At 42.5% G+C, this 19,226-nt stretch overlaps 1 protein-coding gene across 2 annotated transcripts; it reads left to right on the top strand.

Annotated features, from left to right (window-relative positions):
- Nucleotides 1-10,103: 10,103 nt before the first annotated feature.
- Nucleotides 10,104-18,979, top strand: ATF3 (activating transcription factor 3). 2 transcript variants are annotated; one of them, XM_059833931.1, is made up of 6 exons: nucleotides 10,104-10,118; nucleotides 14,676-14,718; nucleotide 14,759; nucleotides 14,807-14,919; nucleotides 15,852-15,959; nucleotides 16,908-18,979. In XM_059833931.1, the coding sequence occupies exons 2-6, from the start codon at nucleotides 14,680-14,682 to the stop codon at nucleotides 17,103-17,105; spliced, it is 459 nt and encodes a 152-aa protein (XP_059689914.1). In that variant the 5' UTR covers nucleotides 10,104-10,118; nucleotides 14,676-14,679; the 3' UTR covers nucleotides 17,106-18,979. The 2 variants fall into 2 exon arrangements, with proteins under 2 accessions (XP_059689914.1, XP_059689907.1); XM_059833924.1 differs by having other exon boundaries at nucleotides 14,676-14,919.
- The last annotated feature ends 247 nt before the right edge of the window (nucleotides 18,980-19,226 follow it).

Raw genomic sequence — 19,226 nt, 5'->3', positions numbered from 1 at the left:
ACTTGTTTTGGGTACTCTGTCATATCTGTACTTTCTGCTCCAGCTGCAAAGCTGATGATTTATCTGACTGGTTAAAGTGGAGTAGTGTATAAATGTTACCAACAGATACAGCCTCACTAAAGCCAGGAAGCATAACCCTGAGCCTAATTTATGGTTTCCAAACAAGTCGGAGGACTGATCCTGCAATCCCAACTCGAGCAAAACCCCTTCTGAAGTGCTGGGCATGGCTATAAATTCAAAATGGAGTGCCAGGCTGGTCTGGGGGCTGCCTGATACCTCCCTGTGCCACAACATGGATGTAATTTGGAAGTAGACTTAACTAAACATTTCACAAGTTTTCTGTGATGTGGAACATCTTGGCTTATGCAAGGGCAAGAAATACTTCTGCATTAGCAAGGAAGCTACCTTCCTCTCCAGAACATGACAGGCATCTGTCTCTTTAAAATGGGATGGTAAAGCACATTTTACTTTGATCAGCTTTCATTTTTGGGAAAAAAAAGATAAATTTAAAGAGGCTTGAACTACACTTTCCCTTTATGGGGAACCGAGCCCTTAAAAATTGTAAATCCCTCCCTTAATGTGGAGCAATACAGTACTGAATTCCTGTACAGAACACCATGAAGTCATGGTGAAATCTGCTGAATACTCCTAACAGGCCTTTACAGGAGTATTTTATTTTTATATCTTTACTTTCTGTCTCATGCTGACTGATGGCTGATTGTGTATCACAGTCTTTTCTGTATATAAGGGGAGAATAGTGTCTTCGGTTAACCAGGTCCTTACAGTTTTAAAGTAGCGCTTATGTTCATGTGTGAGGTACCACTAAAAATCCTTCAATATTTATCTGCAAAAGCAAGCAGACTCTTGAAATGATAATTAGCAATGCTGGAGAAGCAGACCTCTCTCATTATGGGTACAGCCCTGCAAAATTGGGGCTGACCTCACACTGAACTTGACAGGAGTGGTATCGGAGGAGAAACTCCCACATCGGTTCTTAAATGTCTGGGTAAGTCCTGACAATAAGAAAGTGCCTACTCTAACTAGCTCCGTCTGTACCTGTTAAAGATTGCTTTCACAGGACAGCTTTCTGTCTCTAGAAACAACCACCAAAGTGCCCTCTTACGCACTAACCAACATTGTGCTTCACCTCGCTGATCCTCTCTGGTCGGCAGGATTTTCTCTGATTTTCCTGGTCCTTGAAGCCAAAGTAGAAGCAAGAGCTTACATATGCTTGTACAAATTATGATTTGAATAGTCTCAGGAAGCAGCGCCAAAAAAACATAGGGAAGTTAAAAGGTATCGACTTACTAGTTTAGAAGGATACCTAACTTAGAAAATAACCCATTTCCTCTTGTTTCTTTAGAGTCGTTTAATAACTCCATCATATTTCTAAGTCTGCCTTACTCTTACATTTGCTCGTACACTGTAAAGAGCCTGGGATGGTTCTGCAGAACATGCAACAAAATAGCCCACTAATAACAAATAGCAATTCATACAAAACTGATCAAAACTAACCAACCAAAAAGTCTTTTTGTCCTGCAGCTTCCCTGATGAAGTTTTTTGCTTCCCTCCTCTTTTTCTTTAGCTTGCAAAATCTCTTTATATACAACAGTTCTCCTACCTCCCAGTTTTCGTCCCTGCAGTCCCCAGGGCCTTGGGTCCAGTCCTATTTCTACTTTTACTACTATTTCTTATTTATTTGCTGCATTTGGAGTTTAATTTTTACTAATAAAGCAGAGCTGATCCTTTTTTCTTCTTTATGTTTTACATTTTCATGAAGTATAACAGTGAAAATGCCTGATGGCAAAGGCTTTCCCTGACATAAAATGACCAGCTGAACACAGGTACAGGGATGAAAACTCTTCCAACCGATTGTTAAACTCCCAGAAAATGCTTTTCTTACCAGTCATCATTGCTTATACACAACACACATTAGCTATTCCTGCTGCTGCCGGGAGACTCACTTCGGAGTGGAAGGCTTCCAAGAACGCTTCAGCCAGCAAAGCCTATGGCCCCAAATGCATGGAAGTTCATCTGGGCATGTGGGATGGTGCGTGTGAATGGCCAGATATTAATCCTGTGTATTCCTAGTTCAGTGCAGGAAATGTTTACCTCTAAACAACTTTCTGAAAAAGTAGGCTTAGATGGTTTGATAAATCCCAAACATTAGAATTAGAGTGAAAAAGAATAATAAAAAGACAATTTACCTTAGAGATGGTTATAAGATGTCGTGTAAATGTTTTTTCACTAACTAGGCACTCCTCTGAAGTCCACTAATAATACAGGCTTTAGTGTAACAGGTGGACAAAACACTCAGCTTTTGTGCTCTATGTGGAACTTGGCTTTTGTGCTCTGTGTCCCTTTAAAGTTCTTAGGTTTTTGTTTATTTGAATAGTTCAGCATCCACTCAAATTCTAAACCTTTGTTGTTTTAGAAAAATAACAGTAATTACTGTACTTCAAAGGTCTGTAATGAATTAATTGATCAGCCCATACTTATAAGAAAACTGCCAAAATAATGACCTTGACAAAAGACCACAATATTATACCTTGTCCGGTGCTCTCATCCCAAATGTGTTAGAATAAATATAATTCCACAGGAATAAGTTATTTCTAGAGGCTATTTTAGCTCTTCATTAACAGCAAGTCCTAAGTTAAACAAAGTTTTTGGACAGGGCCTGTTCTGCTGTGTATTTAATTGCTGTGCTGACTATGGGCTTCTGTTTGACAGTTGAAAGATCGTCATCCTTTTTAGAGCTCGATATAAAACTCTTGCATGTAAGAAGAACGCTCCCAGAATCCTTACTGGGGCTGATAAATACTGCTGTGACACACGCATTGAGTAGTAAGAACAGGCAATAACACACCTAGAGAGCATCCAGCAACAAAAGGCTCAGGTCTAATGGCCCATTAAAGTGCTAATTAAAATTAGACCTAAAAAGAAAATACACCAGCCTTATCTGTGATTTCCATTTGGGAATCTCAACTACATCACCCTAGAATGTAAAATACTGTTATCCATTTGAACAGGCTGGGAAACAGAAAAAAAGGAAGACCATCAGGTTATCTGAAATCACAAAGACATCGAATAAGTAGACCTCTCATTTCCTGACTCCCAGCCCAGTGAGCAGCACTGTCCTCATCTGCCTCGTTAATAATTATTTCCAGTGTAGAAGGGCTAAAGCCCAGCTCCACAAAAGGAGGCTGGGCATGGTGAAAATGAATGTCCCCACCTTTTCCACTTACCATCTAACCTGCAATGCGGAGTTAAACATCACTGTGATTGGGACATTCATGGCCCCAAACTTCCCTTCTAAATTTGGACTAGAGATTGAGCTGGTCTTTTAATAAAACGCCATCAGCGACAGCACTTGGTCTGGAGGGAAAGGTCCGAGTTGGGTTCTCACCTCTGTCTGAGAGGGATGAAACGCATGTCCCCTCTTTCTGAAGAGAAATGATCTAACCACAAACTGATCAGCTGTGCTCTTTGGGGAATCTTACTCTAGACTTCGCCCACTCAAGCTGTCCTAGCAAGAAGTTACAAGCTGGTTAGACAGTAAACCAGATGGTGCCTGACTTTTCACAGCTTTGTGGTGAGGACATGCCCTGGACAAGGGGCATCCTGCAGTCCGCTTCTCTCTCTCTGTAACCATTCTACTTCAAAGAGTCACCGGACAGAAAAGATGGACCCTACCCCACAGTGGGTGGCATTCCCCACCGGACTGACGTCACTTGGGAACCCCAGGTGGGTGCAGTGACACCCTGCGTCTTCCCCCGTTGCTGAGGTGGCCTCATCGGCAGCCTCCCGTGCCCGCAGAGCAGTCAGGATTTGGGCTCAGGGAATGCTTCTGTGATTGCAATTAAGGCAGTCTAATTTTAAAACTGTGTGGAGCTCTATTGGTTTCATTTTACTTACACTTTGTTCTTATTATCTGGGCAAGTTACTATACAGTTAAAGCCAAAAAAATAAACCAGGAAAGATAAGAGGCTGAAAGTGAAGATCATTCATGCGTTCCTTTCATGGCAAAGCACATGTGAAGTAGGTGAGAGGACAAACGATAAGCAGAGTGAAAGCTGCAATGGCAGCCTTGGTTTTGAATCTTCTGTAGGTTGCAAATCTGTGTCATACATTGGTTTTATTTGAAATTGTATTTATGTAGAAATCAATGTTTAATAATTAGAAATGTGCATTTGTAATTATTATGGCAAATTGTAATTCACATATTTACCAGGCAGGTGAGAAGAGCTGTTTAAAGTATCATTAATGATATTAAATCCCAGAGTACTCTTTATATATGCACAGTTCCAAGGGCAATCAATGGGAACAGGTAGTTTTTATAGGGAGGTATGTGTTTGTGTGTGTGTATTTGCCTGTAGCAACATGATGATTCCCTAATATATCCAAAATATTTGTAACTTAGCACAGTAAAAATAGACACATTCTCTCACTTGCTTCCTCTCACCCTCTGTGCTTACCTGGAAGACTACAAGAATACAAACCATAATTACATTAGTCCACCTAAGAGAAACATACACTGTCAGCGAATAATTTCTAAGCATTTCTTTCAAGTCATTTCAAGAGGAGAGTTTTGTACACTGAGAACCAGTGTGCCTAAATGCTGATTTTTCATAGTCCCTGAGGGCTAAATTTATCACTCATTGAAGTCAATGGGAATCTTTCCATTGACTTCAGTAACAGCTGGATCAGGTCTTCACTTACTTTAATCGGTGATCATTTTTTTACACATAAAGCCATTGATGAAGTTTGGTATGAATCTCTAGCTGCTCTCAGACAAAATCTGGCATGCTTTTACAAGGTGCAAAGGATGGGGAGGGGGAGATGGAGGGAAGGATCTGCGAAAACAGAGCTTTTCTTGCCATTAAATGGATATGACTAAAAAGGCACCATAAAGGAGATGATAGAATTTACACTTGCCTGGAGAGCAATTAATGTATCTAGCCTATCATTTTGCTTGTTCAATGGAACCAGTGAGTTTGCTTTATTCAGTCTCATTTAAGATGTGATTCTTTCATATGTGGGCTCTCTTTTCCTTGTTGGTTACTATCTGGATGTATCCAAAGAGAGCAGAAATTGTAATTACAGGCTATTGTGCTTAGCCAGCTCCTATGCCGGTGCACAAAGTCTATCTGGTAAAAAAAAAACCTTGAAGGGCTTCAGCAAGAGGGAACTAAAGATATGCATGACCGGGCCAGTGTCAGGGCTGTCTCTCAGCTAGAGAGAAGGGATGTTTGTATAACTTGCCTCCCCCCCCTGCACTCCCAAAGCACTGCATATAATAATGACTGACAACCTTGTGGAACGTCTAATTTAGTAAAGTTCCATTAAAGTTCATGGTAATTTTGGGCACCGGAATCTGGTCCTGAAATACACGTCTTGTTGCACCCCTCGGTAATTTTGTTGTCGGTGTCTCCATCTTATTAGCGGAGAAACAAAAAGTAAAATGACAGAAAGCAAAAGAGAAAAATAAAATGACTCACTTAAACTTAGGAAGCTGCCGGGGCTGGAGCAGAAGGACCGATGGCAGAAAAATTGCTGGAAAAAGGGAACAGAAAGGGGGATGGCAGAATCCAGGAATACGGGGAGGGAAAAGAGAGAAGTGAGAGGAGGAGAAACAGGGAAGTGGCAAAAGAAAAGGAGAAGCTGCTTTTTTAAGGAAATGGGAAAGGTGGCTATTACTGAAACAAAGTAAAAGAGAATAGGAAATGGGATGTCCAAAAGGAGATAATAAATGGAGAATAAATGGATTTAGAGGGATAGTGATGGAAACAGGCAGTAAGGAAAGAAAGGTAAGCTGAAGAGAGAAAAGCAAGGAGCATGTGAATTTTGTCTTCAGTATTAAAGAATAAAAGAAATTAAAATGGTGTGGTATTAAATGTAAGACGGTAGCTGGGTTTGCTGTACAGCCTCTGTGAGAGTCTGTCCTCTAACTCTGTGGTTTTTAACTCACTTCAATTTTTGGACCTCTTACCCCCGTAGAGATCCAGACCTTCTGGAGTGTATTTGAGCCTCACTACTGTAGGCTTGGTGGTTTTTTTAGTCACTTTTTGGAGAACCTCTTGGAAGTAGCCCACAGATGCCCAAGGGGTTCCCAGACAGCAGCTGAAAAGCCCTGGGCTGGGTGGGGATGGCTGATGCCACTTCTACTGCAGATTACTGCCGCAGTTCAAGCAGTAGCAATCTAAACCTTGGAAAAATAGTCCCAAGTTTCAACTCTGGTGTTAGTCCAGACAGATGGGAAAATCGTCTCAAAACTAGTGCATATTTTGGGGAACAGGGGAGTCTTACCACATAGATTCAGACCTGAATGTACTGCATAGCAAAAATCATGGTGAAGGTTAATTCCCATAACAGAAATAGAGAATACTCTTTCGGGCAGAGTCAAAAAAACCTAATTCTGTGTTGATTTTACCACATGATAATTCTGAGTTCTGGAAACCTCTTTCTCATATATGTGCCATGCAGGGAAAAATTGGACCCATCAGGGTTACAGTAATTTCAAAACTTAATACAATTAAAACCACACAGAGAGACAGGTTTTACTCAAGATATTACTACACATATTATTTATTTACATCTCATTGTATTTTCACCAGACCAAATAGGTTTAATGGAACTGCATGACCATAAACCAACATAGGATCTGGATGGGACATGGGGATTTTAATTGTGTTACTCTGACTGACGTCCTACAGTTGCATAAATGTTAAGACAGGAGAGAGCAGAGAGCTTTTGCTGTAAGGTTGTGAGTCTGTTCCTCTGTGTAATGATGTCTATAGCTCTGTTTAGCAAGGAGACAGCCATATTTTAGTTTTAATCAAATACCCACAGCGTATGAAGTAGCGTCAAGGGATGTGGAGGCAGGATTTGGTCAGGAAAAGGTAAAGGAAAGAATTCTTTACACCGGAGACTTATGGAGAGTTGCAAGGACCACACTGTGGGGTGGTATTCAGCCTAATGTCTCTGCGGAGAGAGAAAGACCCAAGACGTGTCGGTCTTCTGGTGATGAGCTGCTGTACCTGGCTTAAGGGAAAGCAGAAATAATGAACATGAATGCCACCTCTGTGAAATAACTGCTGTTTCAGGGGGACTGTCCCCTGAAGTTTGTGATGAAAGAGAGAAATGAAATGGCAAACGACCAGTAAATGTTCAGAGGGAGGCAAATGAAAAATATTTTATGAAATGGAAAATGAAACTGGCGAAGAACATCAGAGCATCTGGTGGCTGTACTAGGTTTTACTTTAACTTCCTGGTCATCTTAATTATTAATTTTTTTTTTTTTTTAAAAACTGGGGTGTGATCCTACGTCTTTACTGCGATCAAGTTAGCTTTGGTTTTAAAGGGGGGCAGGGTAAAACCTATGTGACACAGTGGAACTGGGTTTATTTTTCACTGCGGTTTCATTTTCTTTTTTCACTGAAGAATCTCAAGCCAGGACATGTTTCAGTGGCCTAATCTTAAATGCGCACGGGAACGGTCTCTCTGTTTGCTTTGCAGGGAGGAGCTGACTCACTTCAGGAGTAGTTCAAGAATGAACACAACTGGTTTGCTGTCAGTTTTTAGCACTGGCTGTAGCTTATGGGCAATAATGGTACCAGCAGTGGTGAAGCAGTATTGTATAGCAAACAAATCTCCTGGCTTTAGTTTTGTGTAAGATAGTAGGATTTAAAAGAAACAAATAATCATCTGCCTACTTGGTGAAGTGTTGTGATTGTTAAGTAGATATCGGTGACCCTTAAACAACAGGTTAACAACACTTGGATTTCCAAGGTACTTCTACCCACATTGAATGAGGGAGCTGCATTTTTTCCCCTTCATTGTTCTGTGACATTGCCCTGCTTAGCTGAAAATTCTCTAAATAAATCCCCACTTCTAGTTCAGCTAGCTAAATAAGAATGGACAGTTGCTAAATCTCTGTCAGAATTACAGCAGGCACCTGGTCGCGGCCACTAAAACTGATGTTGCTAACACGTTTCCACAATAACCTCATGCTCAGAACTTTCCAACCAAATATCTTTTGGGAAGAAATTTTCCACATTTGGCCTCTGCTTGAGAGGGATTTTTTTTTTCTTCTAGGCTTGAGGAAAACGATGCCAGCTGTTCTTGAACACGGCACGAATTATAAAATTATGCCTCTGGAGTAAAAAGAACTTCACAGGCTGCACCAAGCTGAAATGTAAAGCTTGCTCTAGACCCTTCTGAAGAGCCCTTCTGGCATTATACTTCACATTGATTTACCTAGATTAATAAAGACAAGGCAATAAACATGTTTTGAAAGATCTGAGAATGATTTATCTATAGGTGAGTGCGTGAGCCTACAGCAAGAAAAGCCTGGAGCTTGCAGGAGCTGTTAGCGGAGAGCTGCCAGGTAGGTCAGGGGAGCTCCCTCCTGCCCTCTGCAAAATGCACTTCGCTGTTCGAGGAGAACAGGGAGCAACTGCACCTTCCACAGGAGAAAAGCCAACATCACTACTCCAGACTTCTTCCCTTCTCCACCAGATTATTATTTTTTTTTTCAAAAGCAGACAATTAAATATAAAATAGGAGCATTAAGTTTGCAAGGTTGAGCATGCTAGCACTGGGACATTTAAAAAGCTAAGATTACCACTCCTGCCCGTGTGGCCAATGTGTACCTTTATGTATATACATATACACGCAGGCACCCACACGCGCACGGAGGGGAGATACAGAGGGACTTTCAAACTAGTATTAGGAATCGATATCCTTGATAAAATCAATTAACACATCCCAGAGTATACTACTTGAGACATATTACCTGTTACCAAAATACAGCCAAATTGAAGATTACGGAATTAATTAACTGGTTGGAGCACTTGATCAGGGTATACATTTTATATATGAAGGTAAACATTTTTATATTGGTTTAGTTAGAAAATCCTCAAGCATGAAATGTCCTGATCTTTCCATGCTTAGTACAGAGACTTGAAGACTGTCTTAATGACAAGTTAGTATGTGTTGTACGTGGGATATTATCATACTGGATAACACTGTGCATCTCTCTTTGTAAGCCTTCTGCATCTCTCCTGGGTAAATGGGGTTTTGACACGTCTTCTTTTCTAGCACTCTGGGGGCTGTTAGAAGGCAATTTCTGTCGCTTAACAAACCAGGAAGCTGTGGAAACAAAAAAAGAGCTAAACAAAACCCCCTTCACCACAGCCACCACCGTATTTCCCTGTGTCCTATAGGGACTCCCTGGGTTTCCCTGAAATCATAAGGAAATCATGTGCTGTTGTGTTTTAAGAAAAGATAAAAACAACCACAACAACAAAAAACCCCCAAACAACATTATTTTTAGCTTTCTCTCGTTTCATTAAACGGGTCTTTCCTCCTCAGAGGAAAAAGTGAAGTCTTCCTCTTCATTTAAGGTGAACTTTTAGCTGTCATCTGAAGCAGCACGGGGGGGGGGGGGGGGGGGGGGGGGGCGGCGCTAAACAATTCCTTCCTGTAGAATAAGATCCCATTTTTCAGTCCTTTCGAAAACGACACAATCTCCACTTACTAGTATTTTTTTGTCGTGAGAGGGACTTTGATTTATTCTCGGCAGCAAAACGGCCCGGAGAAAGAACCCCCCGGGCGCCTTCATTTTTAAAAAAAGAGGGGGGGCGGGGAGGGAAGGGGAAAGGGGAGAGAGGAAGGGCTCTGTCCGGGTGCCGACGGAGGCTCCTCCGCGGGGGACCTGCGATGCCGCCCGGCACGGCTCGGCACGGCTCGGCACGGCACGGCACGGCACGGCTCGGCTCGGGTCGGTACGGCGCGGCGCGCGCCGTGCCGAGCCGTGCCGGCGGGGAAGCCTTGCATCACCGCCCCGGGCTTCGGTTCCCTCCTCCCTCCCTCTCTTTCGGGGAGGCTATTAATAGCATGACATCAGCCCGGGACTCGCCGCCAGAGTAAATACCAGCGCTGCCCGCTCGGCTATATAAGGGGGGTGATGCAACCGAAGCGAGAGGCAGAGGAGCGAGGAGCGGCGAGGGCTGCTCTCCCGGAGGAGAGGGGACGGCCACCGGGACCGGCGGGGTGCGGAGCCCCTTCCCTCCGGCCGCCAGAACAGCAGCAGCAGCAGCAGCAGCAGCGGGAGGAAGGTAGGTGGGAGCGGGAGGGGAGACGCTGAGACTCTCCGCGTCGGGCGGCTTGAGCTCCGCGGGAGGTTGGCCCGCCACGGAGAGATGCCCGCCGCGGGGTCCGCGGGCCGGGAAAGTTTCGCCGCCCGAGCGAAGGCGGGTGCGGCGGTCCCGCCGCCGCCTCCGGTGAGCCCCGGGAAAGCCCCCGGCCCCGCCGAGCCCCCGCCGGAGCCCCCCGCCCGCCGCCGCCGGCGGCTGCCCCCTCCCCCGGCGCTGGCGTCTGGGGGAACCCCCTGCCCGGGCTGCCGCCAGATGCGGGCGCCGGGAGGGAGCCCGCCGAGCCCCGGCGCTCCCCGGGCCGGCAGCGCCGCTCGGCACCGCGCGGTGGCGGCCTCGGCGGAGGGACGGCGCCGGCCCCGGGACCGGCGGGGGTGGCGGAGCGCGGCCGGGCGGTGGAGGCAGCCGGCGGCGGCACCGCGACCCCGGAGGGTCCCCGGGGGCAGGGGCGGAGGAGCCGCCGCGGGGCTGGGCAGGCCGGGAGTAACCCCCTACGTTCACCGTACGCGTGTATCTACTCCGCCCAGACAAAACGCGCGGGAACTCTCGGTGTGAGCCAGGGACATCCACTTTTCTTTCTGTCCCCGTGCCTTGACATGAAGAAGATCAGTTGCCGAACTGTTGCCTAATCAAGTCAGGCGTGACACAACAGCAAACTTGTTTCAGAGAACAAGTTTCCTGTTGGAAATCAATTTTCCTCCTCGTAACAGCATTTTGAGAAGCTGGAAGGCAGCAGAAAATGCTTCGGGAATGATGTGGGATGTCAGAAAACTTAAGGTCAACCAGCGTGCACGGAGGTTGTGAACTGTAATGGCTCTTAATGCTGTTTAAGATTAACCTCAATGGTTATCGGGGTTTATTGCATCAGCACCAGAGGAAAAGGAATTCATATGAAGAAATAAAACCAAGAGGCACAGTCAGCCATCTGCAGCTAAGCAGAAAAGAAAAGACTGAAAGTAGTCCTTTTTAACACTAAACAGGAATACCCTTAAATAACAGAAATGCACAGCTAGGAAGAATGTCCTGAAATTAAAATATTGTCAGATGAGATGTAAAAGTTCACTGTAGATGGAAAGCATCATCAGCAAAAGAACAAACAAAAAGCAGGGGTAGAACAAATGACTAAAGTTGTTTGAATTCACCCGAATTGGGAGGGTACCATTAATAGAAAAGCTGTTCTCTTTGGAGAATTCCAAAACTGAGGATAAAGTAACGAAGCATTAAGTCACACTGGGAACAAGCTGTGCCTTTCCAGTGCGGGTCTGAAATGTTCAGCACCTTCAATGTCAGTAACCCCAGAAGGACTCAAACCAGCCTGGAGCTGAGGTCCATGTGCATGGTCTAACAAAATAAACAGAGATCGTATCAGAAAGGCCCACATGTAATCATACTTTAAGGCTTGATATTCTTATTCCTACTGTTTCCCCCAGAGAAAATGAGAGTGTGCTCTTGATGGCTTACAGACAAAGGTACAGTTTGCCCTTCCTTTTTCCCCAGTTTTTGTACAATCTGTTGCATTTTTTCAATAGCAAAATCTAATTTTCATTCCTGTAAAACATTTCTAAAAGCAGATTTGTTCCTCAGAAACTGGAAAACATCTATCTTGATGTTACGAAAAGGAAATCTATCCAGCTTACTGAGTACATTTGACACAAGGCTGATTATTTTTGTTATTTGTTTCACGGTGACTCCCAACGATCTCAGTGGTAGACTGGAAGCCTACCCTACTACTCACTGTCCAGAAGCCCTGCCCAAGAAAGAGCCCCAGGAAAGCAAACCAGTGGCAAATGGCTCTAGAAAACGGGACTCGGCTCACGAGAGAAATCCTTACACAAGCTTCAGCCCCCTGCTAGGCCTTCCCTTCCCTAAAGTCTGAGTAAAGAGAGATGCCTTTCAGGATGTCTGGAAGGTCAGTGAGCTGGTCAGGCAGGAGAGCAGCAAGTTTCTGTGGTCAAGGACACTTTCCCCGCCGTACTTCCCCTCCCTGTGGGCACCCTACCACTCTTGTTTTGGGTTTTTTTTTTTCCCCCACGCTAATGACAGATGGATGAGAGTACCTGAGGACATTATAGTAGGGTTTTGTTGGTGCTCATGGTACACTTAGCACTAACTAGTAGAAATCCACAACTGACACAATTTCTCAGGCACAAACATTCTTGGTTTCTTCTGGTGCCGCTGCTGACCTTAATTAAAAGTTCAACTAAACTGAAAAATAATTGAATAAACTGCCAGAGCTTGAAAATGATTAGCTCAATTAATTATTCTGTAGGCTGGAGAAACAGTTCTACTGTTAATTTAAGACTCCTGGTTTGACTGAATTACACAGAACTAACTTTGTTGAATGAAGTCATCGCTGGCAGCCAAGGAGACCGATTCAGTGAAAATAGCTGAAATTTCTACTAGCAATGAGGGGTTCGGTGTCATGTGAAATTAGCCTGTTTAAATTAGTTGAATGGTTGAACATTGCTAGATGGTAAATAATGCTGGGAGGACTTCAGCTGGAAACTATAGGGCTGTTTCTGACTTGTTGGAAAAGAGTAACTGCTAGCTTTCTGAGATTATAGGATTAAACCGTATCAGTACTTTAAATGTGACTCATGAGCAGGGGCTTTCTGAAGAGAATTACATAAATTTCCCAAGGTCTTTCTGAATAACAAATTGTTCCAAATAATTTCCTCATCTTTAATAACTACGGGTGAAATCCTGGCCCCATTGAGGTCAACAGAAAAAGTCCTCTTGATTTCAGCGGGTTCGGGATTTCACTCCCAGACTCTGGGAAATCTTCAGCTCTTCAGTGGTCACTGGGTGAGGAAGAAGTAAGGAAGTCTCTGAAGCTGGACGTGGCATTTTCTACCAACTGGCAATTCGCTGCCCTCACATTTTTATATTTACCTCACTTAGAGTAGAATCTGGTTCATGGCTCATGTACGCCGGTGTGGATTTACACTGTATTTTTAGATATCTCTGAGCAAAATCTATCTTCTTGTCAAGGCACGTGACCTCAAACATTTCTTGCTGGGTTACAGAAGTAGTGTACGGGGAACTGTGCGATTCTGGGTTGACGATGTGGAAATTTAACTTACCCACACCGCCACCCCGAGGCAACTATTTGCTTACCTGCACTAAGTTAATTACAATTTACTTTGATGTAATTATTGCAGTTCTAATCAAGAGTAGATAACGCATACTGTAATTACTCATACAGCTATAAGAAATACCCCAAAACCTACACACCAAAGAAAGCTGGAAAACCAATGTGGTAAAATTCAATTTAACACAAGTTGCTTTATGAATAAGGGAAGTAATGTAATCTCTTTTCCTATGGATTTGCACCTTTTGTCTCTTGGGCCACCCACAAAAAGTGCTCAGCTTTCTTCCAGACCTCTTATCTCACCTATTCGGGGTGAGAGATGGTTTGTGTCATGCAGAGCTAGGTTGCCCACGATGTTTGGACGGCTGACTGCTGAGTTTTGCCTCCTTCTCCCTAAGTGGGGTCACCAATTTTCACAAAGCGCACAGGGGGCCTCTCTCCCTCCAAAATGGGCCGAAAATAAAAGAAGAATGACTAAAAAGAGGAAAGTAGAGAGCACTGTTGGGTAGGTTCATTTTCCTAGGAAAACTACTAGAAATGAGGTTCATCCATGGGTGTCCATTTGCATAATTCCCCTGAAGTCTCTTCAGTCACACTGTTTTATATCAGCAGGAGATCTGACCATAAATATTTAAGAATTTCAAACCTCTCATTGAGGGCACATGAGGACAGTTTCAGATTTTACAAGAGCAAAGGAATGAAACAAACAGCTTCATGTTGTTCATGACTCAATCCCTCCAACTCAGCCTGTTCTTTGAAGCCCCAGAGTGTGTATAGACTTTTACCTTTGTGCCGTCTTGTATTGTTAACCATTTTTCAGGAGTTTATAACCAGATCTACAACTTCGTGTAAAATTGAGCATGATAATTTGTGACAGATTCTGTCTTGGTTAGCAAACTTCAGCTTCTAGGAGAACTGTTTGAGCTGTGCCTAAACGTAGCTGAGATCAAGGTACACTGTTCATTTGAAGCTGGAATCTGTGGTGGTATAGCTCTGACAACGGAGATACTCTCAAACTCCTGTGCTTTAAATAATATTCCTTTCCTTTCTGATTTTTGTTCCTTTTTCTCTTCCTAGTCACTCAATTCTCATTTGCCACACATTACCAGTTAAAAACTTTGAAGTATACATACATATACACAATTTTTTTTCCATACTAAGTTTCAGAAGGACCTAGATATTGCGTGATGTGCTAATACTACTATTATTTTTAAATACCAACTTGAAGTTAACCTAAAGTAGATGTTTTTACTAGTGACCAAATTCTTAACTGCTTGGCTCTAGTGAAAGATTGGGGTAGATGGGGAATGGGGACTGAAGTGATGTAAGAAATACAGTATTATTTCACATTAGAAAGGCAAATAATATCTCCTAGAGGTATATTTTATAAAGTTGTTGAAAGACTATTATTATCTCTTTTTACCTTTCAGCAAAATGATGGTCCAACACTCAGGCCAGGTATCTGCATTAGAAGTCAGCGCCTCCGCAATTGTTCCCACTTTGTCCCCTGCAGGGTCACTGGGGTTTGATGATTTCACAAATTTAACCCCACTGGTGAAAGAGGAACTGAGGTTCGCCATTCAGCATAAGCGTCAGTCCCACAGGATGTCTTCTACATTGGACACAGTGACAGTTTCTGAAAGGCCAATTGAAACATCAATCATGAAAACAGAGGTATGACTTCTTAAACAGCATTTCAGTGTGAATGATTAATTCTCTAATAAAATTTCACCACAAGGCCAGTAATTATATCAGACAACCCTCTCCACCATACTTGATTCTTTTAAGCCTGCTGCTTGGCTTTCTGTTAAGTGCTTCTGGGAAACCCTCTGGTATTTCTCATTTCCAGTGAGGCCTGTAGTTGGGTATTTTATTTTTGATTATGAACTAAGGGCAATGTTTTGCAGAGATCAGAGCAAACGCTAATCTGGTTTCCTTGCCTGCTTGTGGCTGAATTTGGAATAAGTCACTGCGGCTTTATTTCAGTGAGGACAGTGCAGTAGGACCCACGTGGGCTACACTGAGGTAGACATGGCCATGCTATGTCCACACTAGGTTTTTACTTTAAGATAGTAGTCTCCGTGAAAAATATTTCTTTTATAAAGTGGAGAAATAGCTTAAGTTCGGGAAATAGCTACACCTTTGTCTGAGCCTTCACAGGAAACAAAACAAAACTTGAAGGAGTGTGCTAATATCCCCCTTCTGGCACTGCCTTTAGTTCGCTGCACTCTCACTGCCTTGTTCGTGTCGCATCCTCCGCTCTGCTTCCCGTGCCCCTCGCTCTTTTTCCTCTTTGGGAGGTGGAGAAGAGATGGAGGTGTGGGAGTCAGCCTGGGGAGATGCGTGGCAAGTTTTTTGAGTACCATTGATTTAAAATGAGCCATCACATGGATTACATCCATCCAAACTCCAGTCAGGTTTTTATTGACAATTCTAATGGAGTTACTACCACTTTACTGTATGGCAAGCAAGGTCAGAATCACATTCTTATGTAACTCATTATGCGAGCACTGACAACACTATCTGTGTTGCTTGTAAAAATGCAGAATACAGGTCATGTATTTACGACATCTGATGGATTGTGTGTATCTGTGTTTATGGGATAGTTTTCTCCTGAAGAGGATGAAAGAAAAAAGCGAAGAAGGGAAAGGAACAAAATTGCTGCTGCAAAGTGCCGAAACAAAAAGAAGGAAAAAACAGAATGTTTGCAGAAAGTAAGTGACTGGCTTGAATTGTTCGTAATCTGTCATCCTGCCAGGATCAAAACAGATAGCATGGGGTACTGTCATAATGGGAAATACAGAAGGATGTCACCCAAAACTCTGTAAACCCATCAAAACGTTAGTTATAAAAAAAAAAAAATGAACATGCTATATATTAAATCAAATCTGGTTAAAACTGGAAAAAAGTGAAAGCATGGTAGCAGTGAAAAGAGATCACTCTTTCAGTGACCAATCTTGTCTATGGGGATAATATGAATTTAAATGTTTACACTGAACATAAAATAGTAAAATCTCATTTAATATAATCTCCATTGTGGAGACCAAGAGCCTACAAACACCCATAAGCAATCTCCGATTCTTTATGAAATGAGTGGCATAGTAGCTTAGCCCAGAATTCTCTGGCCTAAGGCCCCAGTAGTGTCTTCACCTGCTCTGCCACGATATACAACTATATTCCAGCAGCATCAGGCTTGTCTTTGTTCCTATATACAGGGGTGGGTGGGTAGGGAAAGCTATGTCCTTACTTTACTAGCTTAACATGGTTTTACAGATATGCGACATGATGGTCCAGGAAGTTAATAAGAAGCGTAGATCATTTTGGGTCAATTTTCGACCCAAAAAGTTTGGAATAATTTTGCAGAAGATATCAATAATGCTTTGGATACCTGTCATTGTAAGTGAATAAGAGTCTGGATTTGGCTTTTCAACTTCTGTTACACTTCTCTAAAGGCCAAAGAACGTAACTGTCAATCTGGTTTTTAGACTATTATCGACTGGGGGATGATAGTTTCATCATTACAGCACACTAAGAACATGCAATTTCTTTCTCTGCTAGCTATATGCTTTCCCACCAATAGAAGACTGCAACTATTAGATAAACATTGCAATTAACTATTTGAACTACTCAGTCTAATAGTTGTATCTGTTCTTTGTGACTAGGAATCAGAAAAGCTGGAAACTATCAATGCAGAATTAAAAGCCCAGATCGAAGAGCTAAAGAATGAGAAGCAGCATTTGATATACATGCTAAATCTCCACAGGCCCACTTGTATAGTTCGGGCACAAAACGGAAGGACACCTGAAGATGAAAGGAATCTTTTTATTCAACAGATCAAAGAAGGCACATTACAGGGTTAAGTGATATGGCAAACGTGGAAATATTTATAGTGTTTTTAACAACTACCAGAATCCATGGAGGATTTGACATAATGTGTAGGATTCTATTAGTCAAGAGCCTTTAGGAAGGGCAGATTGCTTTAAGTGGAAAGAATCATTTTGGCTTGACAGCGATTCTTCACCTTGGAAGATCTGGTCTCAATCAAATTGAAGAGTCTTCTGCCTCAGATATAGGTTTTGCACCTGTTATACTTGCTGTTCCTAGGAGCTACAGACAACAGCTTCAGAAGTTTTAGCTCTCTGCTAGTATACAGTATCTGCACTCACGACGTTTGTGCTAGAACACTATGACTTCTGATGATGCACATGGTACAGACAGCTGTGCTGGATGGACACTACTTTTCCTTGTTGCTGGTAGGGAAAGCAGACAGAGTATTTTTAAAGTTTTGAAGTTTCCAGGAGGATGGTTTCTGGCAGAATGTACTGATACGTAATGTTGCATTCTAACCTAACACACACATACACAAACACACAAAAAGCCTGTAGTTCCAACTAAGCTTTGTCTTTTTTCCACAATACTTGTGTGGGTTTTTTCAGTTACACATCTCGGAGACCGAATTTGAAAAGTCTAGTAGGTGTGACAAAGAAATGTTTCTTGCAAAATGTCCACGTAGCTAAGTTTGTATTTTATGAGCTGGAACCCCACCTACTATCCTTTGGGGACTACAATTTTTCCTTGAATTGCTGAAGAGCAGCTTGTACCACCACTTGGTGACTCAGTGAATTGGACCTACTGGAAAGAGGAAACTAACTATAGAGGGGTATTGATACAGGTTTTATCCATGTAAAGAACTGCAGGACTGAATCCCAGGCTCATGAATCATGAAAAGTTAAAAAAAAAACAAACAAACTTCATCTAGGATCCAATCCTACAAGCCTTAATTCATGCTATTGACCCTCATTCACAGAAGAGGTTCCATGGACTTCATTGGGTCTGCTTATGCAGATAGCTCTTACAAGCCTAAGAGTTTGACAAAGCTTTTTCCATCGTGGTCAGGATTACTTCCTTTTGCCAGGTGATTCAGAGGGAAAAATGATGATTGCAGCTACTTTTATGTTTGGGTGGTAACTACAGTCAAGCAAAAGTGTTACTCTAGAGTCTAAAGGAGCCAAGAGTTTTGATGTAGTGAATATTTTTTTTTTATTAAATACTAACCTTAGATGTTTTTGAACTGGTAGAAGAGCTACTGGACAAAACAGTTGGAGCTATGAGTGTTTAGATTCTGATGTTTCTGTGAAATTCTCAGATTGTTTAATCCTATCAAATATATCCTTACAATTTTTTGTAAAAGAAAATACTATCCTTATTTATCACTAATATCATAATGAGTAAAGTTAATAAATACTGCGAGCAAGATAAAACTGAAAACACAAGTGTTGCGCTGTCTTTTTACTTTTATCTCTTGGTGTTAAATATTATATATTCCTAAACTTCACCAGTTGTATTTGAGACACCACTATTGAAAACACTTATCCTTCATCTTTTCCACAGATGAGGCACTGAGTATCTTGAATGACTGGGTGCAGAGATTATACCTTGCAAAATTCTGTACCTCCACCAGTGGTGTCTAGCTGTTCAATGTCACAATTTAAGTGAAGCAGACAATAAGAATGGAGATTACAGTACATAATATTTTACACCAGTTACGCAGTGTTGAAATTGTGGTTTTGTTCTAAATGCTAAAATTAAAGATACCTCAGCCATAAGCTTCTTACCCTACAAGTCCCAGATGAGTCTATCATATATCATACCTGATCCCTCTATGATTGTTATATTCTGCAACAGAAATTCTTAGTACATTTTCCTAAGATCTGGATATATTGTAATGTCCTATATCACATTTTAAAGATATGTACTTCATGTATCTGAAAAGTGAATGTATTACAAAGATGATATACTAGGTCCGATTCTGTCCTGAGAATCCATTGTCTTTCTGTATGTTGGAAGGAGCTTCCATTGACTTCAATGAGAGTTTTATTCATGCCCTGTAGGCAGAGGTTGGAGCCTCTGATGTGACTTCCCTGGCTTAGAGGGCAAGTTCCACAGGGAACTGGGGCAGCTGTTTATCAGAGAATGGATAT

Source organism: Gavia stellata, chromosome 2 (assembly GCF_030936135.1).
Source record: "Gavia stellata isolate bGavSte3 chromosome 2, bGavSte3.hap2, whole genome shotgun sequence".
Classification (NCBI taxonomy): Eukaryota; Metazoa; Chordata; class Aves; order Gaviiformes; family Gaviidae; genus Gavia; species Gavia stellata.
Note: the sequence above shows the minus strand (reverse complement) of the source record. Positions and strands in the feature narration are given on the sequence as shown.

Bases quoted from the DNA above. Each gene is read 5' to 3' on its own strand.
- ATF3 (XM_059833924.1), top strand. From the start codon at position 14,680: ATGATGGTCCAACACTCAGGCCAGGTATCTGCATTAGAAGTCAGCGCC. The intron at 14,920-15,851 runs GTATGACTTCTT...TTTATGGGATAG, and splicing joins CATCAATCATGAAAACAGAG to TTTTCTCCTGAAGAGGATGA. The intron at 15,960-16,907 runs GTAAGTGACTGG...CTTTGTGACTAG, and splicing joins AAACAGAATGTTTGCAGAAA to GAATCAGAAAAGCTGGAAAC.